Source organism: Lontra canadensis, unplaced genomic scaffold (assembly GCF_010015895.1).
Source record: "Lontra canadensis isolate GAN:19392208 unplaced genomic scaffold, GSC_riverotter_1.0 scaffold54, whole genome shotgun sequence".
In the NCBI taxonomy this organism is placed as follows: domain Eukaryota; kingdom Metazoa; phylum Chordata; class Mammalia; order Carnivora; family Mustelidae; genus Lontra; species Lontra canadensis.
The window spans coordinates 11,472,478-11,499,918 of record NW_022631048.1 but is presented as its reverse complement, the minus strand read 5'-3'; the positions used below and the strand labels follow the sequence as shown (position 1 = coordinate 11,499,918).

The following is a 27,441-nucleotide window of genomic DNA, read 5'->3' as shown; positions in this document are numbered from 1 at the left end:
GCCAGGTGTCTCCCTAAAAACCAAGGGACGGGGACTTCTTTGAGCTGCACGCACTCACGCGGTACGTGGGGATAGCTCGCAGATGGTCTGTGAAGTCAGAAATAGCTAAACCGAGTATCAGCACAAACGAGATTCCAAGGGCTTGTTTAACTTAATTCCGAGAGTGAACTGCTCTCACAAACCTTCAAACCTTTACTTACATACGAATAATTGGCTTACAAAGTACAGATAATTTGCTGCACACACAAATACAGACTCGAATGCGGTCAGCAGTGCGATGCTAGCTTTTGCCTGGACGCCGTCTACCAGGAGGGGCTTTGTGGTGAGAGCAGATGCGTGGGGACACGCAGAGGCTCAGGTCAGGGTGGGGGCAGACGGCAAGGTGCTTGGTGGCCTTGGGCAGGACGGTGCTCTGTCAGCGAGCTGATGCGTGATGTAGACAGCTGTCAAGTATCTGGGTAACCTGGCAGTAGGGGCGCACTTGAAGCCGTTAATTAGTTGGAGCGAGTGATATCTTATGGATCGATCACTTATCACCAGACAGACGAGGATTTGCAGGTGCATGCGCGCGCGCGCGCGCGTGTGTGTGTGTGTGTGTGTGTGACATTTGTCTCCATGACAGGTTTATAGGCCAGGAAAATCACTGCCTGACCTACTGAGTGTTTCAAGGTCAGAGACATCCGAAGCAGAGACCGTGTGCTTGGGCTTGTGGAACATCTTGGGTGTTGAGGTGGAGAGCGGGTTCCCTTTCAGAAGTCTCTGCCACGTGTTGAAATGCTGCTCTTTTCCTCATGTCCTCAGGCTCTGCAGCGTGGCCCGTCCAGAAGTTCAGCCTTCGGTTCTTTCCAGATCGTCATGAAGAAGGTTTGCAAGGACCAAGCATCCTTCTTCAGCGGCTCTAACTCGTTCATTGACTTGCCCAGAATCAACGAGCTCCTGGGAGGGGACAAAGAAAAATTCAACATTCCTGAAGATTCAAGTAAGACGACAGTCATTTATCGCACGCACTGAGATTGGTTTTTGTCTTGACTGTTAGCCCTGGTCTGCGCGGAGCATTCTGTGTGAAGGTGGGCGCACACTGGCAAAGAACTGTCTCCGTCCTCTTAGCTCTACCCCTCGCTTTCCCTACACGCTGCCCCAGCAGGTGGCTTTGGAAGTCCCCAGTGCCCGTGTGCACGGGCCCATCCTCTCCGTGCGTTGGTGGGGACGTGATACCGGTATTCTTTTCACATCATGGAGGGGACCGCTGTGATCAGAGATGAAATCATGTGGCCAAAGAGGCATAACTTGCTGGGGCTGGGAAACGCTGACTTGTCCAAACCCCAAACCCTTGCCACCATGTTCCGTCTGCCTTCCTAATTAGAATGTGTCCACCTAGAGTGGCCAGGAGGTTGCTTATCAATCCATGGTCCTTTGCCACTGAGCCCCATAGAAGACAGATTTGGAGGAGACCATATACATTTCTCTTTGTTGTAGGGTGTAGGGGGTTTGCAGGGGCCAAAATGGTGGTGCTGGTCTCCGTGTGTGGACCCCTCACCAGTCCAGGTCAGCCAGGGGTCCCAAGTGCACTGGGCTTCAGGGGTGTCTGACTCTCAGGCTTCCAGTCCTTTTAAAAGGTTTGCTTGATTGCTCAGCCGGGATAATCTCTTTGATGAGTTCCAAGTCAGCTGATTGGGGACCTTACTAACATCTTCAGGATTCCTTCACGGTGCCTGTGTAACCTACCGATGGGCGTGGCGTCTGTCATTCACAGGTCCCGTCTGCACGTCAAGGTGTGGAGTCCATCTGAAGGCTGTATTAACATTCTGCCTACCACCTGCCCCCAAATATATAAATATATAAAATATATTATCAGTTACAAATTATGTATTATATACGGATATATATTTATTTAATGTAAAAAATAGGTATTTAAATTTGTGTTTATGTATGGCATGCCCAGGATGGATAGAGTGTTGGTGGGACTGGGGAAGGGAGGAGCGTGGCAGTTTGCAGAGCTGGAGATGTAGGATAGAGCCACGCAGCAACGACCTTGCAGCCACGTCAGAGACCGTGTGTCAGTGTGCTCCTCAGCTAATGGATAATTTGGATAGCTGCCAAATATAACACAATTTGGCAGTATAAACACATTAATGTTATTAATATTTGATAATTTTTGTTGTCTACTTCTCTAATTCCCATTCTTTTTTTTTCTTGCATTTGAGTTTCTTGAGGATTTTTTATTTGCTCATCAAATTTGATCATCCAGTCATCCATCATTCCTCCACCCACCCATCAACTGACCCATCCATGGATCAATCTATCCATCCACCCATCTGTCCTTCCTTCCACCCATCCAATGATTCATCCATTCATCTGTCTATCTATTGATATACCCAACCATTGATCCATCCATCCATCCATCCCCACCCACCCATCCATTGATCCATCCATCCATCCTTCCATCCATCCATCTACCCATGTGTCCATCCTTCCATCCTCCATCCATCCTCCATCTATCCACCCACTCAACCATTCATCCATCTAGTCATTCAGCTACCATGGAGGACCAGTCCTTCTTGGTCCTTTCATACACTGTATTTCAAATGATTGTCACTCTGAGCATAGACAATATTAGTACACTCCTTTTCCACATGACATACTGGAGGCTCAGAGAAGGTTAAGTGACTTAAGCAAGTTCACACAGCTCTCAAGTGGCAGAGGTCAGGATTCCTGGTTTCAGATTTCTTGCTCTGTACCTATATATGGTTGTGTCTTTTCTGAAATGAAAATCATGACTGTTTAAATTATGCTTATAAAGTATAACTTTAAAAAATATCAGTAAGAGCAATCTTTATAAGTAAGTTTTAAAAACTTATTATGTTGTCACGCTCTTAATTATATCTCAGGGGATTCTTTCTATCAGTTTTATTGTACTTGTTGAATAAAAAGAACTGGTTTTTCCTTTTCAAACGGAGAATTTGGGAAGATGAAATTAATAATGGAGATAATCACAACTGCACTATTCATACCTTGGGTGTCAAGAATTATGCTATTAAAACTCAGGTATTTCCACCTTAAATGTCTGCTGCAGGGGTAAAAGAATAAGCTGAAGTATTTATTACTAACTTAAAACCTTACAATATTTTGGAGTTCTGGGTGACTCAGTCAGTTGAGTGTCTGACTCTTGATTTCAGCTCTGGTCTTGCTCTCCGGGTCGTGAATGTAAGCCCTGTGTTGGGCTCCACACTAGGCATGGGGCTGTTTAAAAAACAAAAAAACAAAGACAAACCGTACAGTGTTTGGTTACTACTAATCCTCATGGTGGTGGAGGCTCTACCCTCACTGTGTATCTATTCAGTTAGGTAAGTCGAGTCAACCTTTGATTGAAACCAATTATCATCCAGCAATGTTGATCCCCCACCTTGAAGGAACAAGGGTTTGGGTGAAAACAAGGTGATTTAATATATTAAAAACAGTAAGGTCAAACTGCTGTGTAGACGCAGGGAAGAAAATTCAGTAGCAATATATAAAGCTCATTTCATAGGAAGAATCTAATTCTGCTCCCAATCCTGTAAGTGTTGATGATTTTCTACATTAGAGATCAGATGCATTTCTCTCTTTTACTATTGGCAGGTGTCTTTGTCACAGTTAGTGCTCTTCTTGATGGCTTAGTTTGCATATGTGAAGGTCACGCTTCCCTTTCTTTGCAATTACTGAAATGAACATGTTATCTCGAAATTTCTCATGAGGTGAGAGGTGCTAAGGATAGCAACAAGAACACTTATTCTCGAATTTACTGCCCAAATTCAATTGTGGCATGAAAAATGTATCCACATCACCCATTAAAAAGTGAGCCATCATGGATATGTAGACGAGTGTCACTATTAGCCGGGGCATCCCATATCGTGAGTAATTTTTTTTTCTTCTTGTAATTGTGACAGCACCGTTTTGCTTGGACCTCTATCAAGAAATTTTGCAGTCTCCAAATGGCGCTTTGGTGTGGTCCTTCCTAAAACCAATATTACATGGAAAAATATTGTACACACCAAACACTCCAGAGATTAATGAAGTCATTCAAAAGGTGAGTCTGGGGGCGCCTGGGTGGTGCAGTGGGTTGAGCATCCGACTTGTGGTTTTGACTCAGGTCATGATTTCACAGTCATGATATCGAGCCCCACATCAGGCTCTACATCCAGCAGGGAGTCTGCTTGATTCTTTCTCCCCCTCCCTCTCTAAAATAAATAAGACAAAAATAGTGGAGTCCAAATGAGTGAGATCTTACTGAGCACACAGGCACAGAAGAAAGAAGAGATCTTTAAAGATAGCATAGTGTTCTACAGATTGGACTGCATAATGTTTCGTGTGGGGATTATGGTTCACCTTGGCCTCTTCGGGCTCCCATTTCCCCCGGGTCACTGTCCTAGAGGACACGCTGGAGCAGGAGGTGTTATTCGGAGGACAACTAGACAGAAGGGCAGGCTGTTCCCTGAGGTGGGAGGAGAACATGGGGGACAGAAGCTAGTCAGTTTGGCGTGGGGCATCTGGTGGTTAAGGACGAGTCGGACCTGATGTGTTCGTGGTCGTGGCCTGGGCCAGTTTGATTGTGACGCTCTGTCAGTCTCACTCTGTGGAGGAGAAGCCCGGGTAGAGACACAACCAGCTTCCCTGGGAGCAGACATCATGGGGTTCTGCTTGGTTTTCCCTCTGGACCTTATGTAGTGCCCCGCACCCATGCGCTCTCGGGTGTGGGATTCTTCCTATTGGTGCTTTCTTTTCCAAGGATGTGCTGTGGTTTGTGTTGTTTTTGTGCCTGGTCGTGGCTTGTAAGGAAGTCTGCAGGCTCCTTTTGGGGACTTCACAGAGGACAGACATGCGGGTGATCTGATCCGACTTTCCCACCCAGGAGAGGAGACCCCGAGTTTTCCCAATGATCCACGTTCAAGCTCCAAGTGGTACTAACTTGAAAGTGCAGGAGTCGGTGCTGGCGTGTGGTCACGGGAGCCGTGGTAGTCATCTTGGTCTGTCTGGTTTTTGCACACCCTGGGGCCATCCTGTGGGGTCACAGTGGAGGGCGACCCGTGGCTCCATCCCTCCGCAACAGCTCCAGGGCTGCAGGCACCCCCTGCTCTCGAATGTCGCCAATAACTGCTGTTTTCGTCTTGAAAATACTACTTGGCGGGGATGATTATGGAAATCCTTACTCTCACAGTGAAATGGTATTAATCTAGATAAGCACCAGGAGTTTGTCTCTCCAGAGAGACGCTCCAATAGGCCTGGGGCAAACAGATTCCCTTCCTGGTTAGGCTTTCAATGGTCTTCGAAGAACTTCATAGGAAACGACTCTATATCACAGCTCTTGTAAATTTCAATTTTTATTTTATTATTTTTTAAAGGATTTTATTTATTTATTTGGCAGAGAGGACACAAGCAAGGGGAGGGGCAGAGGGAGAAGGAGAAGCAGACTCCCCATTGCTCGGAACTCGATCCCAGGACCCTGAGATCATGACCTGAGCTGTAGGCAGATGCTTCACCAACTGAGCCACTCAGGTGTCCCTGTAATTTTAATTTTCAAAAACAAGGCGGGTGCCTGGCTGGCTCAGTTGGAAGAGCATGTGACCCTTGATCTCAGGGTCCTGAGTTCAGACCCCACGTCAGGTGTTGAGATTACTTAAACAAGTAAAACTTAAAAAAAAAAAAAAAAAAAAAAAAAAAAAAAACGTGAAGGAATTTTTCTCTTAAAAAAAAAAAGAATAAATAAGCCCTGAGTTTCTTAATTGATTATATATTATCCATTAGTGTTATTAATAATATGTATATGATAGTGTTTCATCTTGTGCTGTGTTCTATGATACAACAGTTAGTATGACTCCTTCTGACTCTGGAGAGCCCACCCTGCCGTGGGGAAGAGAAGACAAGCAAAGGAGTAATTTAGATGTAAGATGAGGGATTCACTCAGCATGCGAGGTGAGCAGCTCTCGCACGGAGAGGCATCTGGAGGGCAGGGCGTGTGGGCCTTCATCAGCGGGCGGGGGCTGTGGGTTGGCCAGGACACAGGTGCAGGGAGGGTCGAGCCCCGTGTAGCCTGAAGATAATGAAGATTCTAGAGAAACCAGAGATTTCCCGGATTCTGGCTTATTCCATTCCAGATTTTGTAGGCACTAACAGGAGCTGGTCATTCTCACGCATCCCACGCAGCTTGTGACCTGGCCCGTGGGTATCCTGGTTTTGGACTGATAAGGCTCACTTCACTTTGGCAGTCGGTCTCGGCTGCTTGGTTTCATGAAAGCTGGATCCAGTCACGCGACCCTTGGTGTAAAGTCCCACGTGGGTGGGAGACCCTGGAAACTTTGCCACTTGGGTAAAGTGAAGCTACATCATCTGTAGGGTACAGGGCTCGATGTTGCAAATTACTTAGTCCTCTGCATTATGTTCTGTTACGTGGAACCACCTACAGTGGCCACGTGTGTAGGAAAAAGTGTAAGTTCGGGGGGTTCAACTTCTGACATGGAGGGAGTCACCAAGAAGCATGGTGGTGGTAAGGACAGGTGTGCCCACGGTCAAGGCTGGGGATCGGCTTCCCTGTCCCGACCTTCTGTGTGACCTTGGGCTTATCCTATAGAGAGCCCTTCCTCCACCAGCAAAAGGGAGGCATGAGGGAGATCAAGGATTTCCCGTGGAAGATCACTCTTCATGGGGTTACACCGCAGTCCCTGGCACCCTTCCCATGCCCTTGCCTACCTGGTCTCCCCGGGGGTTGCTCCCCTCCACCGAGCACTTCCTTGACCCCAACAAAGCAACGGCTACAATTTCTAGGGAGTACTCAGCTCCTACTAAAGGCATTTAGGCAGGAATCCACGGTCTTTCCGTGTTATTATCCAAGCGGTGCCAGTGCATCAGTATCCTCTTTTAATTTTGTGGGTCAGCATTGTGTTTGGTCTTGGCCCTGGGCTGATGACAAATTAAAGAACAGCGTGAAGACACCACGTGAGCTTTAAGGGAGGTTAGAAAGGTAGAAAGCACAGATAAAAGAACTAGACTGGGTTTCCAAGAATCAGAAGCATGCCAGGAATGGCATCAGAAGCAAAGCGTCACTCCCCAGAACGTTGTTGGACGGCTTGTGCTCAGTTTCCTTTTGTCACATGAGCTAAGGGTGGCTTTCTCACAGTGCGTGTGGTCTGGAGGACTGGAGAAAGAATAGGTATCAGAAATGATATTTAGAAAAGAGGCAACTAATGTAAGCCTGGGTCTTCTCTATGAATGCGATCTCCTAAGGATGCTCCGCCATTGTTTGCCAGGGACCTGGGGAGGGCGGACGTCCCCCGAGGAAGGAGGCAGACATGGTGGGGGGCCCGGGGGTTCTCAGCCGGGGTGGAGCCTGATGATATTGTCCCCAGAGGACCGGAAGCAATGTCTAGAGACATCTCTGGTGTCCCAACCACGGTGGAGGTGGGGGAGGGGAGCTACGGGCCCCCAGTGGGTGGAGGCTGGGATGCTGTTAGGCTCCCCAAAATGCACAGGACAGCCCCCACTGTCCTGGGGGAGGTTCGTCTGATGCAGAATGTCATGGGTGCTGAGGCAGAAAAGTGTATCTAGAGAGGGTGGGAGCCCAAGGAGAGAGAGGGACAGAGGAGGGGCGGCCTGTCCAGCACCTGGTGATGGGGCTGAGTGGGAGGAGTTGTGGGCTGAGGGGAAGCCAAGAGCAGAGAGCACTTGGCCTTCACCTGTGTGTGTCTCAGAACCGTGGTGGCCCGAGCAGAGGGGTCAGGTGGGGGGCAGACTTGAATTAGTCTCTTCTAGCATCAGGGGAAGGAAGCCAGACTTTATTGATGTCTGTGTCCTGAGCCAAGGTTGGTGACCTGGCAAGCACCTGCTCCTGCAAGGGGCAAGGGGGCCTTGGTGCCAGGATGGCCTCAGCCCAGCTGTAGCTGGGCCTGAGTTAGCAGGAGTGAGTGTGGTCTGGGAGCATGCCCTGCTGCGCTTGCGGTCCTCACTGTTCCTTATCCACACTTGGCCAGGCCCCTGCCATGGACCATCTCATTTACCACTCAGACAACGTTGGAGGGAGGTACTAATTATCTCCATTATACAGACAGGAACACAAAGGCTTGGAGCAGACTCGAGACATAGCTGGTAAGAGGTGGAGCTGGAAATCGACACCTCTGTCACTTTCAAGTCTGTGATATGCTGCCTGTCCTCGCTGGCCCATAAGCAGTCTCTGTTAAACAACAGAGACTGATTCTGTCCCGGTCCTGGAGGCTGGGAGTCCACGGTCACAGTGTGGGCAGGGCCGGTTCTCTGGGGTTTGCAGATGGTTGTCCGCTGTGTGTCTGCGTCCTGATGTCCTCTTGCTATAAGGACCCCGCTCATTAGAGCCCAACCTGTGATACCACATTAACTTTATCACCCATCTCAAGACCTGATCTCCAAACACAGTCACAAATTCTGAGGTCCTGGGGGTTATGGCTTTGGGAAGACATGATGCCACGCGGAATATTGCCCCTTTCTTTTGCCGCTTGAACATGGAAATGTGTGGGACCATCGAGGACACGTGCAAGCTCTGTCCTTCAGGTTCTGCAGCCGGTTCTGGAATTGCATGGAAGATAGGAACCCAAGGGGGGCTGGTTTGCTGATGACTGTATGAACAAGGGGCTCGATTCTACAAAACAAGCAGGAGTCCCCCAGAGACCAGCCACAGGGCCACTGGTCTGTGTCACCTGGCCCTGGGCTCTCACAGGAGCTCTCCCTTGACCCTCGTGGCCCATGAACTTGCTCCCCAGGGCAGGGTCCCACTGACTTCTCTGTGTCACCTGCAGAGCCCAGCACAGCGTGATAACCAGGCATTGCCTGGTAGGAAGTCTGCACGAAACTTGCAGACCTCCCTTTTCAGGGCCTGTTGGAGGAGAAGATATGGTTCAAACTGTTTTCATACATACAAATGGCCATTCTAACTGGTATACGGTATAAGGAAACAACATGTGTTGGAGGGGATGTGGAGAAAGGGGAACCCTCTTACACTGTTGGTGGGAATGCAAGTTGGTGCAGCCACTTTGGAGAACGGTGTGGAGATTCCTCAAGAAATTAAAAATAGAGCTTCCCTATGACCCTGCCATTGCACTACTGGGTATTTACCCCAAAGAAACAGATGTAGTGAAAAGAAGGGCCATCTGTACCCCAATGTTCATAGCAGCAATGGCCACGGTCGCCAAACTGTGGAAAGAACCAAGATGCCCTTCAACGGACGAACGGATAAGGAAGATGTGGTCCATATACACTGTGGAGTATGATGCCTCCATCAGAAAAGATGAATACCCAACTTTTGTAGCAACATGGACGGGACTGGAAGAGATTATGCTGAGTGAAATAGTCAAGCAGAGAGAGTCAATTATCATATGGTTTCACTTACTTGTGGAGCATAACAAATAGCATGGAGGACAGGGGAGATGGAGAGGAGAAGGGATTTGAGGGAAACTGGAAGGGGAGGTGAACCATGAGAGACTATGGACTCTGAAAAACAATCTGAGGGTTTTGAAGGGGCGGGGGTGGGAGGTTGGGGGAACCAGGTGGTGGGTATTAAGGAGGGCTAGTATGGCATGGAGCACTGGGTGTGGTGCAAAAACAATGAATACTGGTATGCTGAAAAGAAATAAAAAATAAAAATAAATGCTTTCCTTAAACGTCAGAGCTAGTGCTCTTCCATGTCCCTGGGGTCCCCAGAGACCTCTGTCAGAGGACCAAGAACGTCGTGTTGATTGTGATAGTAGTTTGCTCCGAAGTTGCTGAATTAGACACGAGGCGTGTCTATTCTGTGGGTTCCACTTATTTGAGCCTCAGTGAGTTTCTGGAGCCCAAGGACAGTCTGTGACTGCTGCTGTGGCTGGCGTGGCTGCTGTGGCTGGTGTGGCTGGCGTGGGTGCTGGCTGCTCTGGGATGGAGAGCCAACCTAGCGCTGCAGGTGTCCCAGGGTGTGAGCACTCTCCGTGGCAGGGCTCTGGGAGCCGGAGACAGGGAGCCAGCCCACCTGCTGACTGTGGCCGCTCTGTGGTCCTCGTGGGGATCCCCACTTCAGACACAGCGTCAGAGCCTTGGCGTCTTGCCTCGACCTCCCCGAAGTGCTGGGGTCCGCTCCTGTAGCTTCTCGCCTTTGTCAGCTCTGCAAGCCTCTCGTTTTTCTTTTGTTAAATATGAGGCTGTTGTTAAAGCTAGTTTTTGGTGTTTGAAGTGATCTTGACATAAAAAATTGCGTTATCTTTTCTCCTTAGTGTTTTTTTCACAGCGTGTGCATTTTTGCTGTTTTCCGTGCATGGTGTTCATCTGGTTAGTTTGCAGTGTGTTGGAACAGCAAGGAGGGATTCATGGGAAAAGCGAGGACCGTAGCAAGACCTTAGAGTGCCAGGGGGTTGGTTAGGGGTGTGAAGGGATCTCTGAACAATGCAGCATCAGCAGTCCAGAGCCTGGGGCTGGTGGAGGCACTGAGGGAAGGCAGGGACTGCCCTAGAAGTGGCCTCCCCACCAGGATCGGGGTCCAGACCCCACTGGGAGGAGCGCGGCTGTGGCCAGCTGGAGGCAGAGGTCTCCGGGGACCCACTGGTGGTGCCGGGATCTGCATTGTGGGTGCAGGGGAAGCCCTCTGCAGGGCACTCTGCAGACTGAACCAAGGCCTGGCCACCCAGGGTAGTCATGGTGGAGATGCAGCCCCCTGGGAGGGACAGGCTCTTAGACATCTACTGGGCAGCAGGAAGGAGGGTCCTGGGGACATCACGTGATCTCATCTGGGCGCTGGGGGACATGTGCTGGCTGGGAGATTCTCCTATGCCTCATCCTGCCAGGGGAATGCACCGTGGTCTGACTCATTTCCTTGTTGAGACTTTCTGCTGTGTAGTTTGTTTCAAGACAGTTTGTAGAAACTTGTTGAAGCACTGGACGGCTGCTTTCAAATACTTTGCCAGATCATTCCAGCCTCTGGTTTATCTCAATATTGCCATCGGTTAATTACCCTTCTTAATCAAGGTGTGCGTTTTTTTGGTTCTTTGTGGGGTGAGTAATCTTCTTTCCCTCCCTTCCTCCTCCTCCTCCTTCTCTCTCTTCTTCTTCTTCTTCTTCTTTATTTATTTACATAATCTCTGTACCCACCATTGGGCTTGAATTCACGACCCCAAGATCAAGTGCTCATCAGACTGAGCTGGCCAGGTGCCCTTGAAATCATTTCTTCTCACAATTTATTTCTATCAGTCTCTTACTGCTTTCCTCAGATTTGTTGTGTTATTGTGATATGTTGACTAAGTTTCACTTTTTAATTAATAACAAATGTATTTGAGTCTGAATTTTGGTTTCATCTGGTATGCTGTTATAGCTAACATTTGCACAATTTCTTGGATGAATGTGTCCTAAATAATGTCTATAAGTCAGGAGTTATTTGTGATATCTAAACTTTTTAACCTGTTATTTTTAAACAACCTTGGCTGAGAACTTGACACCAACCTTGGCTAAGAAATTCTAATTTCATAATATGCACCTAAATGATTCCTATAGTTTGGGATTTTACTGCATATCAGTTTCAGTACAGTTTTCTTGGATGTTTGAAAAGTGAGGGTATATATGCATACAGATGATAAATTAGGATATTTGAACTAATTTAAACTGTAATAAGATATATAGAGATGTTTATACATATATAAAACACATTACATATGTAAACATACGTCTGCATTTGAGGTGTGTGTGTGTTCTCTATTTGTAGGTTTAAGATGTTTAGATCTTCCCCTCAGGCCACCCAACATCTGTGTACATGTGTGGGGACTGACTGTGTGGGACCTGTGTACTGAGCATCTGCTATGGCCAGGCCTGGCCATGAGACACTGGAAGGTCCGTTTATTTTAATACCACCACATCCACTACCCCCACTTTTCTCAAAGCTTGAAGCTGACAGCTTACATAATTTGGGTAAGAGCGTGCAGCTGATAAGCAGCAGAGCCAAGGTGTTAACCCCAAACAGGGGTCCATCTGCTCGACTTGATTTTTCAAGGACTCTCCTCCTGGTCCTACAAAGGCTTAACTGCTTGGTCTTATCAAACTCCTTCCTTACTTCCGGTCCTTTTGACTTCATGTATTTTGGTGATAGGCTCTTGAGTCCATAAATTTCCATTTTTTTCATAATAAAACAAGCTTTGCTCTGCTTATTCACGAGTATTATCTTGGTGGCTGTTACCATTTCTAGCTTTTTCGGTTTTGCTTGATATTTAAATCTTTCGTTTTCAGTGCAGTGTCACAACCCAGTTGGCCTCTCATAACATTGTTTGTGCAGTAGATCGTAATCTTAAATGAGAAAAGAGTTTTTTGGGGCTCCTGGGGGGCTCAGTCAGTTGAGCGTCTGACCCTGGGTTTTGGTTCAGGTCTTGATCTCAGGTCGTGAGATCGAGCCCCGAGTCAGGCTCCGTGCTTACTGCAGAGTCTGTGTGAGATTCTCTCTCTCCCCCTGCCACTCCCCCTCTACAAGCACATGCTCTCTCTCTCTCTCAAATAAATAAATGAATCTTCAAAATAAAAAGAACACAATTTTGTGTATTTTGTGCATAGCTGTATTTTTAGCACCTATACCTGGACCTGGCTTACAGACACGCCATAAATATAGATTCTTACTGACTAACTTAACAAACTGGGTCTGAAAGCCTTTGAACTGGATGTTTGGACCTATTCAAAGTTATTGTTGTAAGTGGCAAGTTTAGAGTTATTGTTTAATCCTCTGTCACAGTTTTAACATTTACTTTTGTCCTTGTGGTTACCTTTTACTACTCTTCTTTTTTTTTAAATAGTTTTTATTTTTAGGGACACCTGTGTGGCCCAGTCGATGAAGTGTCTGCCTTCAGCTTGGGTCATGACTGCAGAGTCCTGGGGTCAAGTCGCACACTGGGCTTCTTGCTCCGAGGGAACCTGCTTCTCCCTCTCCCTTTGCTGCTGCCCCTGCTTCTGTGCACACACACTCTCTCCCTGTCAAATAAATAAATAAATCTTTAAAGAAAAGATTTTATTTTTAAGTCTTTCTATACCCAACATGGGCTCAAACCCACAATCCCAGGATCGAGAGTTGCACACTTTGTGCCAGCGTCCCTCCTGTCTGTGTCTCAGTGCTGAGCTTCCCTCTTACGGTGAATGCTGGGAGCCCTTCTGTCTCCCTGGGGTGGGAGCTCCTGCCTCCCTGCCCGTCTCCATGCCTACCCTTTGCCCCTTCTGTAGCGGATGGAGCCTACCGTTCTAAAGATTATCATCCCATGAACTGGCATCATAGTCATCAGCCATTGGGACTTCTAATTTCAATTATAACCTTCCCATTATAACCTTATAATGTTCACAGTTCTTTTCAAGAATTGTCATGGGAATCTGGATTCAACTTAGGACTTTCTTGGCTACTATTTAAAAATCAATTTTGGGGCTGCTGGCGGGCTCCGTTGGAAGAGCATGTGACTTTTCATCTCTGAGTCATGAGTTTGAGCCCCACGTTGGGTGTGGAGATGACTTAAAATAAATAAACTTTAAAATCAGTTCTCTCTTTGAATGGTTTCATGGCTCAGCACCATCTTGACGGTATCAGAGATGTATCACATTCTTTTTTTTTTTTTTTAAGATTTTATTTATTTTCCCTCCTACACGGTTGGTGGGAATGCAAGCTGGTGCAGCCACTCTGAAAAACAGCATGGCGGTTCCTAAAAAGTTGAAAATAGAGCTACCCTATGACCCAGCAATCACACTACTGGGTATTTACCCTAAAGATACAAATGTAGGGACCCAAAGGGGCACCTGCACCCGAATGTTTATAGCAGCAATGTCCACAATAGCCAAACTATGCAAAGAACCTAGATGTCCATCAACAGGTGAATGGATAAAGAAGATGTGTGTATATATACACATACATACGTGCACCTGCACACACACACACACACTGGAATACTATGCAGCCATCAAAAGATGAAATCTTGCCATTTGCAATGACGTGGATGGAACTAGAGGGTGTTATGCTGAGCAAAATAAGTCAATCAGAGGAAAACAATTACAATATGACCTCCCTGATACAAGGAATTTGAGAAACAAGACAGAGAATCGTAGGAGAAAGGAGAGAAAAATGAAACAAGACAAAACCAGAGAGGGAGGTAAACCATAAGAGACTCTTAATCTCAGGAAACAAACTGAGGGTTGCTGGAGAGGAGGGGGTGGGAGGGATGGGGTCCCCTTGAGGAGGTGCCCTATGAGATGTATCATATTCTTACACTGAGTTAACTCTTCCTCAGGTTGGGTTCCAGGAACTTATTTTAGGAGCGTTCACAGGTAGCCTGGGTTCTTTCTGCTTGGACATCTGAAGATGGCCTGCGCGCAGGAGTTCTGGGTTTGTCCTGTTTCCTCTTAGAGCCAGAGTTTGTGGTTCACCAACACGACCTTTAATTTTGCAGAGAAACTATCTGAAGCTACATTATTTTTTTTTCCATCTTAAGAAGCTTCTTGTGTTGGGGTGCCTGCGTGACTCAGTCTGTTAGGTGTCTGTCTTCATCTCAGGTCATGATCCCAGCGTCCTGGGATTGAGCCCAGAGTTGGACATCCTGCTCACGGAGGAGCCTGCCTCTCCCTCTACCCTTCATTCCTGCTCATGCTCTCTCTCTCTCTCTCTCTCTCAAAAACATAAACAAAATCTTAAGAAAAAAGAGAGAAGCTTCTTGTGAACTCTTGAATGTGTACTCCACTTTCAGTTGGAATTCCAGGTTTTATGAGATCTGTTAGACACTCGTCTGCTTGAATGGTTTCATCTGTTCTAAGAAAGGCTCCAAAACACGCAGACTTGTGAGCAATAGGGAGTTTTCTTCCTTCTGTGGTTCCTGACTCTGCTCTGGCCCCTTTTGTCCCCGGGGCCTGGAGTCCTCCTAGGCTTGGCTCTCCCATGTCTGTCCTGGATTGTCTTGTTTTCCGTGTGTCTCGTGGCTGTCCTCTGGGGGATGGGACTGCATCCTAGGTTGGTTCTGCATGGAGATTTGTCCTATTGCCATTTCCAGGATGCTGCCCATCTGCCGTTGGCTGACTCTGGGGTCAGCGGCCTAGAGGTCAGTCTTCAGCCCAGATCGAGGCTTCTAATTACTCCCTTCTCGACCCTCATGGACTCGTTATGAAAATACAAGGCCGAGATTGTCTACGTTTTCTCCTCTCATTCATGTAATCAGCTCAGATGAAGAGCTTTCTCTCTCCTGTTCACGCGCTGGTCTCGTCTCTTGACCACAAGGGTCATGACGCAAGCCTTAGACATAGTGGATCACGCTTCGCCTGTGCAGGCAAACGATGGCAAGGGTGTGAGTGCAGACGGGACAGGTTCATGCGAAGGCGGAGAGAGAAGTGTGGATGTGACCGAAGCCCTTCCACACCGCTTCATGCATCTGGTAGCCAAGCTGAGGGAGGAGAGGCTCCAGGCCTTGCTGGGCTTGAGGGGCGCTGTTCAAGGGCACTCCGGCCGTGGCCCAGGGGGACCCCTGCCCTGTCTTTGGGCTGGCAGCAAGCCATGACTTCGTGGAGCATCTTCCGTCTTCTGGGGCAGCTGCTTTTGGCTCCTGTGCTGGTGTGACCTGGGCCATGAGGAGGGTCTCCTGGTGACCCCAGGGACGTGTGGTTGACCTCCCAGACCCTCTTTACTCAGCCTTGTCTTTTTGGCATGTAGACCATTTCAGGATTAAAAATAGGGTAATGTTGCCATGGCCACTTTTCTGGATACATTTTCCATTTCACTTAAATCATTTCTGAGGAAAGAGTTGCTTTATCTTTAGAAAAAAGGCATGGGATTTGTGTGTGGGGGGGGTCACTGACTAGGAATATGTTTATGATACCAGATTGTTTTACAGAAGTCTGGTGCTCATTTGTCCTGCCAGCAGCAATAAAGGATCAAATATAGGTGGTTGTCCTCTATCTTCAGCAAGTCTTGGGTATCGTAGAATAAATGCATGATATTACCCAAGAACATATATATTTTTAATTTATTTATTTGAGAGAGAGAGTGAGCTCGAGAGAGAGCACGAGCAGGGGGAGGAACAGAGGGAGAGGGAGACACAGACTGTCTGCTGAGTGGGGAGCCTGATTCGGGACTCGATCCCAAGACCCCAGGATCCTGACCTAAGCCGAGGCCAGCTGCTAATCCAACTGAGCCCCTCTGGGTGCCCCTGGAGAGTATATTTTTGAGGAGGAAATGTGGACAAACATGATTTTATGTAGCTGGGGACATAACTGGGGGCATCTGCTGTTCCTACAATGAGCTCAGTTCTGGGGCCACCATGCTGGATGGGTGGATGGCATTTGTAGGGAGAGTCCATGAGAGTGGTCTCAGGGCTCACCTCGGAGATGAGGATGCTAGAGCCAGTCACCTGGCCTGGGGAGGCATCGGTGTCCTGCTGGTGACACTGGTGGATCTTTCCTCTGGTGGCCGGTCGTGTCTCTAAGGCTTCTCCCCCTCTTGTCCCCACACAACCCCTAAGAATCTTCCTAAGGCAGTATAATAGAGTGGGAGACACACCCACGTGTGCTGTTTTGCAGGCAAATCATACGTTCCGTTTCGTGGACAAGCTAAAGACGTTAACAGGAACATTGCTAAAAATGTCCAGCATGTTTCAGAATGGAGGAAATGACCAGATGCTCGGCCAGCTGCAGGTGAGTAACAGCCGCCTTCACACCAGGGGCAGGGGCAGTGGGAGCAACTGTGAGGGTGCACCTTGAACTCGGAGTGGCCCCTCAGAGGAGCCCACAGAGCCCCTTAGGTGTGGTTGTCTGCTGACTAATAATATTGATCTAGAGTTGAATGTGTAAGTCAGCTTTGTGAATTGTCAAGGGCTTGATGCATGCCAGATGTCATTATTATAAGCACGATGAATTATTTAATAGTATTTGCCTGTTCTTTAAATTCCATAAATGGAGGGACTCCTGGGTGGCTCAGTCAGGGAAGCATCTGACTTTGGCTCAGGTCATGGCTCAGGGTCCCAGGATCGAGTCCTGCATCGGGCTCTCTGGTCAGTGGGAAGTCTACTTCTCCCTCTCCCTCTGCCCCTACCCCTGCTTACACTCGCTCTCTGTCAAATAAATAAATAAATAAATAAATAAAATCTTTAAAAAAAAATCCGTAAACGGAGGCACATTTCTGTACCTTAATACTCTTCTGAGTGGTTTGCATACTTTTCCAATTGTGGGTCTCCTTAAAGGGTCAGTCATCACTCCCTGACAGTCTGTATCTAGAACCCAACATATTCCAGAATTCTGGGGGCTATGGTTTAAGATGGCCAACTCCTGCCTGACAGCTGTGAGCTTCAGAACTTCACAGGAGGTAGGCCCCATCATAACCTGGGACATTTGTGTAACCGCAAGTCCCCTAAATCTGACGGCAGGAGAAATCACGCTCACCTTTTTATTCTGTTTGGTCTGTTTCTTATGCACCAGACAAGTAGTCCAAGCGACTCAGCTCAGGAGCCCACCCGGCTGGCTTTGATTCCCGGTCTAGTCCAGCAGTGGCGTGAACTGTCCCAGGGCTGCGGTCAGTTTCCCCTGGGGAGTCCCGTGCCAGGGGTCCCTCGGCTTCTGGCAGTGGGCCTGGCAGGGAGCTGCTGGCCTGGGGCAAACCCAGGTGGTTTCAGAGCCCAGAGACAGCCGTCAGTCCCATCCTGGTGTTTGATGGTCTGCGATGCTGGTTCTCAGTGGCCCCCGCTGTGTGAGTGCGAGGGCTATTGTCATCTTCTTGAACTTATTTGCTCATGGATTAATTTGTTAATACTGGGATCAGCAGGCTTTTTCTCTAACGGGTCAGATCATAGATAGCTTAGGCTTTCAGAGAGTCTGTGCTGCCATTGGAAGTAATTACATGGAACATCGTGAACAACAAACGGAGAGTTTCCGAAGTCATGTGAGCACCTGACTCCCCACCATCCAACCCCGGGGTCCACGTGGCTCCGGGGAGAGGTCCTCCCATGAGCCAGCACCGTGTGTCAAGCAGCCATGTTAGAAACACAACTCCTTCTTCCATTGCCTGAGGTTCTTGTCTTTGAGGACAAAACGTGGTGAGTGGCACACCATCTCCCAGTGTGGCAATCACGATCGGGGAGTGTGAAGAGCCCTTGGGGGTGTAGCATCTGACACCTGTATTCCACACCTGGCTCTTGCCGCCAGACCAGACCCAGACGGCCTTTCTGCTCAGTGAAAAACAAGCGATCCCCTCTCAGAGATGTGGCCGATCATAGATGATCAATACACAGGAAGTGCCCACCCTGGTCTGGCCTGCGGCGGATGCTCAACAAAAGATACACAGGATTCCAGTAAAATAAAAGTGCGCCCCAGTGTTTCATAAGGAAATCCTGTCATCCGTACGCTAGGGTCATAGAATCCTCACATCCAGGAAGCAGAGGCTGAGGAATCACAGACCTGAATTTAGAGGGTGGACACTGAGAATTCCATACTGGAAGTCCTAAGTTTCGAGGCTGTGTGCTCACACGGAGTCAGGGTCATGTGTCAGTATTCTCTAGGGAACAAACAAGTTCCAGAATCAGTCCTCGTTCTGCCAGCCCCCTCCTTGCTGAGTCCTGGCTCTGGCCTCACGACCTCAGCGTGTCCCCCTCGGTCTCAGTGGGCTGTTGGCCATTGCCGGGGGCATCTATCAGGAGGCAGGCTTTCACTCCAAGCACCTTGGGGAGCCCTCCTTAGTGAAAACATGGACAAAGAAGATTTGGAGCCATCAGAATGAACGAGGGATCACGTGGATCATGATCTGTGAGTTTCTTCCCAAGATGACATTTGATGGCCAAAAAGGTTCAGGAAATACAGAAAACCTTCCACAGTGGTTTCACGTGAGGGACCCTGTCTCTACAATTGGCATGTGGAAAACACACTGGAAAGGAGCTTTTAAGAAAGCTATCTATTAGTTTAATATTTGTTTGTTTGTTTTTAGAGAGAGAGCGCGTGCGTGCCCATGGGTGTGTGAGCAGGAGGGAGGGGCAGAGAGAGCCTTAAGGATTATTTTATTTCATTTAAAGTAGGCTCCATGCCCAACATGGGGCTTGAACTCATGACCAGGAGAGGAACAGTCACATGCTCTACTGACGGAGCCAGCTGGGTAGGCGCCCTGTAAATGAGCTTCTATAAAGCATCACCCTCTCCTCTTGTTAGAAAATTCTCCTGAAAAGTCAACTCTTACTTCATTCTTTGTTTTCAGTGGCCGTGCATAATTTCCATGACAGTCTGAATTGTGAGGATCAGTACTCTTGTTTTTCACAGTGGGGTCCTAACCAACGATTATCCTGTCATTTACCATGATTTTTGGAACCTCTTTGACCAAGATTCACTTTACGTGTCTTTTTCTTGTATGATGAAACTTCGAATAAATCTAAGAAGAATTATTTAGTAAGAGGAAATGAGATTACTTTTGTTTACGCTGCGTTATTTTCCTTAGGAAGCCCTGAGGAACAAGTTTATAAGAAATTTTATAGAGAGCCAACTGCACATTGATGTTGATAAACTGATGGGAAAGCTCCAGACTTACGGTAAGTAGGTGGGGTGTGTGAGTATAAGCGGGTGGGCGTGCCCATGGGTGTGTCCTTTTAGGCGAGTGTGTCTCTGTATGTGGGCGTGTCCATGTAAATAAGTGGGTGTGTCCACTACGTGGGTGGGCGTGGCACGGTCCACTTACGCAATGGCCCACCACTGGCGCCCTCATCCTTCCACCTCCAAGGTTCTGGGTGACACTGACAAGTTGCTCTTCCTCCAAGGTTCCTCGTACCTGAAGTTTTCTGATTTATGGAGTCAGGGCTTGAGTAGCAAGGAACGTGGTCAAAAAGGAAGGCTTCTGATGTGAATGCAAGAATAAATGAGACTTAAAACAATTAATGAGTTTTTGAAAGAAATGAGTGTTCCTGAGTTAATAGTTGATTGAAAGCAGGTACATTGACTTGAAAATTTGGAGCTCAGGTTAAAAAGTTCTATCAGCCCACCAGTGGTTATATTGTGTCTCCCTAGTTAATGCATGAATTTCTTTAGATATTGAACGATCATTCCCTAAGCACACAGGAGAGCTGGGCCCTGTGCCAGGATCTGGAGCCCCTGCCCACTACTGCAGAGGGCACAGATGGCCATGTTAGGAACAGTGATGCGGTGGCAACATTGGGTTTTGTCAGGAGCATCCTGGGCAGGATCTCAGGAGCCCTGCTCTGCTGGGTGGTCCCCTGAGGGAAGGGAGGGAGTCTCTGGCTTCTGGTGCTGCCTGTGCCTGGAAAGAGGCTGGTGGCCACCTGTGGTGTGGCGCAGAGGGCCAGGCATTGTGGGAGGCACCGTGCTTCCCTTTTCTGAAAAACACAGACATGGTGAATTTACTCCCATAGAAAAGTTAATGAATTTAAATTATTTCCCTTTTATTTTATTTCTTAAGCAGGCTACATGCCCAGTGCAGAACCCAATGTGGGGCTCGAACTCACGACACTGAGATCAAGACCTGAGTGGGTCCCTTAACTGACTGATCCAGCCAGGTGCCCCAGGTTAATGATACTTAAAAATAAATGTCACTGACTTAAGTCATTTTTCAAGTAATTAAAAGTACTTCTGTATGTTTTACAAAGATCCTTTCTGTAACTCTGTAGGTAAAGAATTTGATCACCTTACTCCATGCATCCTTTTAAAATCTCAGGCTGGATCCGTTGGAAGAGCATGCCAGTCTTGATCTTGGGGTCACGAGTTCGAGTCCTACGTTGGGTGTGGAGATTGCCTAAGAAATGAATAAATAAAACAAAAACAATTGTTAGTGAGGTCATCTATTTCTCTGCATTGGAACCAGCATCTGGAGCCTGGGGCCAAAAAAGGAGCATTTGCAAGTAATTTGTAGCAATTTCATAGAATGTTTGTCCAGTCAGGCTCTTGGTTTTATTCCTTAACTTTTTAAAGGTAACTGTTGGATTGTTACAAAAGGAATTTATGCCTGTTGTAGAAATATTAGGAATACAAAGAAGCAAAAAAAAAAAAAATCTACGCATAACCTCATCATCAGAGGCAGCCTGGGGTTAATTTTTCAGACAGATTTGCATGGCTCATGCGAGCGCGGGTATGTGTATTTTCACAAAAATGATCACACTGTTTACAGTATTCTGCAAACAGCTCATAAATGGATGCTGGGGGTTCCTGCATGGTACAGTTGGTTAAGTATCTGACTCTTGGTTTTGGCTCAGGTCATGATCTCAGGGGTTTTGGATGGAGCCCTGCATCATGTTCCTTGCTCAGCGGGGGGTCTGCTTGGGCTTCTCTCTCTCCCTCTGCCCCTCCTGGTGGTGCTGTTTCTCTCTCTTTCTCTAAAAATAAAATAAATAACATCTTAAAAAAATAAAGAAATGGATTCTGTTGCAAAGATTCTTCATGTCTTTCAGGACTTCCTGTTCCTAAAAGTCTCCTGTCCAGCCCCCTACCACATCCAACCCCTAGCACAACCTACTTTAAACTTGTTTAGCTGTTTCTGTGGATTGTATCTTTGTATCATGGCCTGATACATTATGTATCGTTCTATCTTTACATAGCAGTTAATCCATTTTTCCCGCTTCGAGAGATGCAGCCTTGCTTCTTCCTCCGGGCCCCATCGCTCCCCTGCGGTGATGTGATCGTTTTCCTTATAGCCACATCACGACCAGATGAATACAGTTCGGTGCAGAATTAGGCTGCAGGTTATAATGATGTTTCCTTTCTCACAATGTTTCCCTCTTCCTAGGCTTTCTGTTCTTTGGCTCCCCAAGTCCCCTGCCCTCCATGCCAGTGTGCCACCCTTCCGGGGGAGACGGGTTCCCTCCATCTGTGTGGACAGACACCTGCTGGCTTGCCTTCCTGCCCCTGGGGCTGGCGGGTGCCCCTGAGTGCTCCCAGGAATTGCCTGCTCTGTTCTCCCAGGTGGGAGACCAGGTCTCCTGGGCTCTTCAGCCTCCCCACTCTTGTTTTATGATCGTTTTTTGCTGGTTGATATCTTAAAATGCCAGTCTGCAAGAGGGTGCATGGGAAAAGCATTTCCTGAGCAATTTTACTGTATAAATTCATTGTTACATCTGAAGGGTATGTGGGAATATTCCCAATTTCACAGATACATTTTGATTTGTGTTCTTCTCTCTCTCTCTCCCTCTTCATACTTTTATTTTTTTGATCAGTCTTGTCAGAAGGTAATAAATGTTAGTTTTTTTTTTTTTAGTAAAACAAGTGTTTGGCTTTAGTGATAATTGCGTTTATTTTCTATTTCATTGACTTCTGAGTTTTTTGCATGTTTTTCTGTTTTGTTTCTGGTTCTGTCCTTTCATACTCTTTGGTTTGTCCCCCCCCCCCCTTTTTTTTTTCCTTTTGGTAACTACCTGAGAGAGAGATTTAGATCTGTGATTTCCACCTTCTTTTTCTTTCTCTCTCTCTCTGTGTGTGTGTTTGTGTGTGTGTACGCACACTTATAATGACATGCTTCCCTCTAGACATTGTCTCATTGCCTCTCATAGGTTTTGATATGTTCTGTTTTCATTAGCATTCACTGTAGTGTGCTGTTTCTGATCCTTGGGTTGTATGAAAGTTTATAGTTTATTTTCTAAATATCTGTGATTTTCCATTTATTTATTTACTTTTTAAGATTTTATTTGTTTGTTAGGGACGTGGTGGAGAGAGCACAAGCAGAGGGGGCAGCAGGCAGGGGGAGAAGTAGGCTCCCCGCCATGGAAGGAGCATGACACAGGGCTGGATACCAGGACCCTGAGATCATGACCTGAGCTGGTGCTTAATTGACTGAACCCCCAGGTGCCCCCTTACTGGTTTTTCGTAGAATCATTCTATCCGTTATTCACAGGTGTGTGTGAAACTTCCCATTCGGACTGTGGATTGTCTGTTTGTCCTTATGTTATGTCAATGTAGGGTTTATACAGTTTGAGGCTGTGTTTTGTCTTTTATTGCTAACGTGTTAGATATTTATATTTTCTTCAGTTGGCTTAGTTTGGGGCCGCTGGGTGAGTCTGCTGTAATGTCCGTGGCAGGTGGGGCCTGCTATTATGTTCTGTTTTCAGGTGAAACAACGTTTCGTCTCTGGGGTCGGGTGCAGGAGTTTGAAGACTCAGTTCTCTGCCTACCTGAAGCTTTCGAAAGGGCTCCTCCTTGTCTGAGTCTCTGGGCCGGCTTCCTGGGTGGTCGGGACGGCATATTTTATTCCGTAGGAGATGGGACTGTGAATCAGGCCATCAGGACAGGACCAGAGCCTGCACAGCTCATGGTGCGGGGACCCGAATGGGGCAGAGTGTGGGCTGAGCCCCCTGCTCTGCCGACGGGAGAAGCTGTGGCCTCTGCCTTCTGCTCAGCCGCCTGCAGGGCTGTGAGTGCGCTCTGATTAGGGTCCCTGGAGACAGAGGCTGGAGGCTGCGTTCAGCCTCGGGCAGGATTTCAAAGAGATTCTTGGCTGGGGCACAGTGGGACAAGCAGCCCTAATCTCTAAAGCCCTTTGTCTTTTTAGATTTGTTCTAAAAATGTATTTATTTGAGAGAGAGCAAGAGCAGGAACAGGGGAGAGGGGGAGAGGGAGAGGGGGAAGCAGGCACCCTGCTGAGCAGGGAGCCCGATACGGGGCTTGACCCCAGGACCCTGGGATCACACCCTGAACTGAAGGCAGACACATAACCATCTCCGCCCCCCAGGCACCCCTTGTTTGTCTTAACTCGAGGCAACCCGCATGCAACCCAAGGTCCCTGATGGGACGAGGCCACTGTTCGTCGTTCTGAGAACTGGCCTGCTGGCTCCATCTGCCGTGTCGGCTTGAGTGCTGATGGGCTGCCCGACTCCGGTCATATGGGGCCAGAAGACCATGTCCATGGCAGGTGGGGCTGAGTCTCCACTCCCCTGCCCGGGCAGGAGCAGGACCGGCCACTCTGGGTTTATTCCCGGTTTCCCAAACACGCTCTCTGGTGGTGAAGGCCCGGGAGCCGCCCTCAGCTGTGGCTCTGAATTAGACCCTAGTGGGTGAGCTTACAGAGCATGTGTCCTGAGATGCGTGGTCCGCAATGTAAACATGCCCTTGGTTTGCACCGTCCTGTAAAATTCCCTACTTTGCGGGTGTCCCTCCAACACAAGAGAGAGCAGCAGGCATACCGGGGGGCCCTCACAACGCATGCTTTGCTCTCCCACTTTCTAGTTGTCCTGTCTGCCGTCATCCTGAAGGGTTAAATGAAGACCACTGGGCCTGGCTCTCTTCTCCAGCAGTTCTAACTGTCAGCGTGAGCACTTCTTACACGGGCGCTGAACAAACTTTACTTTAGAACAACTCCACAGGCGAGATGGTTTTCCTCCCATGGAAGACGAGGATGATGAAACTTTGCAGATCAAAATCACTTTCCGACACAAGGGGTGACTGGGTGGCTCAGTCCGTTAAGCGTCTGACTTGGTTTTGGCTCAGGTCATGATCTTAGGGTCGTGGGTTCGAGCCCCATGTCAAACTCCCATATATGCTTGTCCTCCCTCAGTCCCCCCTCCCCTGCTCATGTGCGCGCCCTCTCTCTCTTTCTATCTCTCAAGTAAACAAATAAAATCTCTAAAAAAAAATCATTTTCCAATGCAAAACATGGAATCACATAGAGCTGCTCCAGGGGCAGAGCCGTGTGCTGCTGACGTCCCTGCTACCATTCTTGGGCTCCCTGTAGCAGTTACTACGCGGGGATGGTGTCACTCTTCCTGTGCCCCAAGCTGCCCCCACCCTGCCCGTGTGTCTCATGCTGTGGCTTTTGATGGCTCCGGGTTGTGTCACTGCACACGGAAACCTCTGAGCTCAGCCACCCACCCACCGTGCTCCGGAACATTAGAATGAATCCCCCACAGAGCGCCCGGCGCAGCTGCCGCACACCCGTGGGTGCCTGCCCTCACAGCGACATTTCACAGCGTAAATGACGTCTTCGGAATGTGGTGCGTGGATGCTTCTTACATGGCGTCCCAGGGCCCGGAAAGTCACGGAGTCAAGGTGGTGCCTCGCCCAAAAGCATCACCTCTGCTTCAGCATTTGCAGGAAAGTGAGACGTAATTTTATATGGAAATAAAAGGAAGAGGCTTGGTTATAACACTTTCCTGGGGTGGGGGGAGTCACTTATTTCGCAAGATTTTCTTCTTGTAAGGGCTCTCCTGGGGTCCTGTCTTCTCTCTGGATCCTTCCCTCGGCTGCCCTCCAGTCTTCTGCGCTGGGCGTCCGCGGGGGTAACGCGCCAGAAGCACGGCATGGCTCCCCTTGGCTGAGCTGTGCACGTTGGAGCCACCAGGGTGACCGGTCGAGGAAAGATGCAGTTTCCTGGCCTCAGCTCTGCCCCTGCATAGGCCGCACTGAGCCCGCTGTGCAGAGTCTGACACTGCAGCAGACAAACCGGGGCTGCCGCTCTGTCTCAGCTGGGGTGGAAGTGGGGGTTGGCAATCTGGAAGTCTGCCCCCAGGCTGGGCATCGCTCCGATCCTGTGCTGTCCTCTGAGCCGGCGTCTGATAAGCTGATATCTGATCGGATCAAGGATGCACATTCTGTCTGTGCCTCTGGCGGGGATCGATCTTCTCTAATATATTCATAACCGTGGTATTAGGACGCACTGATCGAGTGCTCGGCCTGCTCTGGACACCAGGAGTGCCCGAAGGCTTACCGGCATTGTTTCATGTAATCTGTAGCAAGATATCACTGAGCAGATTATCATCATCCCTGTTCCCTAAGCAAGAGATGTAGGGTGTCAGGGCTGAGCAGACACAGCTGCCTCTCGGGGGGGGGTGTACCCCATCTGACCCTTGGCCGTGAGGCCCCAAACACTTTTCCCCAATAGCAGGCCTGCTGTGTCTCCGTCTCCGCAGCGGATGTGGTCCCAACTGAGAGGCTCTCCTTCAACCAACGCGGGCTCCCATTCAGCAGACAATGGCCAGCCCTGTGGGAGCAGGCCCCGTGTCTCGGCCTGGGATCCAGGAAATCTACTCAGGGATGGTCCTTATGGAAGGAGGTCTGGTGGCTGAGGGAAGGGCCACTATGGTGTTTCAGAGCTGCCCCTTTGCTGTCTTATGTCTACGTGGTTCTATGATTCACTGTGTTTGTGTGTTGTAGCTGTGTAAAAACATGGCGGTGTGTTTCCATGTGCATTTACCCCTTCTTCCTTATGAAGTCTGGAGCAACTTAGTCTCTGGGGGTCTCTTAAGGAAGGAGGCCCAGGGGGATGGGGTGGCCTGCCCCAGTGGATTACAGACACATTGCCCCTGCTCACGGTGATGCTGTGACATCGGCGACCCATGATCATCCCTATCTTCTCCCTGTCATCATGCTGAACACCTCTGTAATCGTGTCCCTTCCCAGGCAGGGTTCTCGTGTTCTTCTGCGTCGTTTGGCTTTCCCACATCTCTCTGACCTGTGGTCCAGCTCTTCCCTGAAGCCAGAGCTCACATACCGCGTCCTCCTCCATGTTCCGTGCTGACAAATGGGCCCGCTTTACTCCCCAGGTCTATTTCCATTTCAAAGGCACAAACCTGGGCAGAGTGCACTAGGATCGGATTTCCGTGGTGACAATGCCCCTTGATCCTGGGTCACTGTCTCTGCAAAGTTAATATGACAAAGCTAGTGACTTTCACAAAATGCCCAATGTGATGGTGAAGGCATGTTTTCTGGAATTTCTCAGCGCCAGGTTGGAACAGTAATGTGTTTTTGGTTTTGTTTTTGTTTTTTGCCGGGTTCTGTGTGCAAGGCCTTCCGTGCTGCTCGCGGGCCTGCCCCCGACTGGCTGCTTCTGTGTGTCGCCCACCACCCGGCATCCCTGGGCCATAGGCTCACCCACTGAGCTTCCACGGCTTTTCATTCCCGTGTAAGGAACGGCGTCACGGGACTGCACTCACAGAGCGCAGTTGGGGCACCTGGCTGGCTCAGTCGGTGGAGCCCGAGACTCTTGCTCTCAGGGTCATGAATCTGAGCCCCACCTTGGGCTCAGAGCCTATTAAAAAAACAAAACGAAACAAAACAAAAAACAAACAAAAACAAACAAACCCCAAACCAAAACCCAAAAGGCAGAATTGATAGCCAGCCAATAGGTAGCACATCTTGCATATGAACAGAGTGTGACTCAAGAAGGGATTTTTTCCTCCCCGGGACTGAGTGAACATATAACGTCCTGTCCACTTACTGTCCTCAGGAGGGAAGCTGGACAAGATGTTTGCCCACGGAGGTGCCGGACGCATCCGAGTCCTCGGCCGCATCTTGGTGAACCTCTCCTCCTGCGTGGTGCTGGACCGTTTCCAGGCACTGGAGTCCGTCGCCAGCCTGGAGGCGAAAGCCCGTGAGCTTATGCGACAGAACAGCTTCTTGGCTAGTAAGTATTCTGTGAGAAAATGCACTCCTGCTGGCACCGGCTCCCGGGGGCTTGCCATTTTGCGTATTTCCCCCAAACGTGTGTGCCAGTGACTCAAAAAGACAAAGACCTCCTTGGGGCGA

At 48.7% G+C, this 27,441-nt stretch overlaps 1 protein-coding gene across 1 annotated transcript in view; it reads left to right on the top strand.

Moving 5' to 3' along the window:
• ABCA13 (ATP binding cassette subfamily A member 13) overlaps positions 1 to 27,441 on the top strand; it is a 298,434-nt gene that overhangs the window by 74,905 nt on the left and 196,088 nt on the right. Inside the window, exons 23-27 of the mRNA XM_032874934.1 lie at positions 802 to 979; positions 3,924 to 4,063; positions 16,534 to 16,647; positions 19,427 to 19,517; positions 27,143 to 27,319. Coding sequence (XP_032730825.1) covers positions 802 to 979; positions 3,924 to 4,063; positions 16,534 to 16,647; positions 19,427 to 19,517; positions 27,143 to 27,319 — 700 coding nt within the window. The remainder of the gene's footprint in view (positions 1 to 801; positions 980 to 3,923; positions 4,064 to 16,533; positions 16,648 to 19,426; positions 19,518 to 27,142; positions 27,320 to 27,441) is intronic.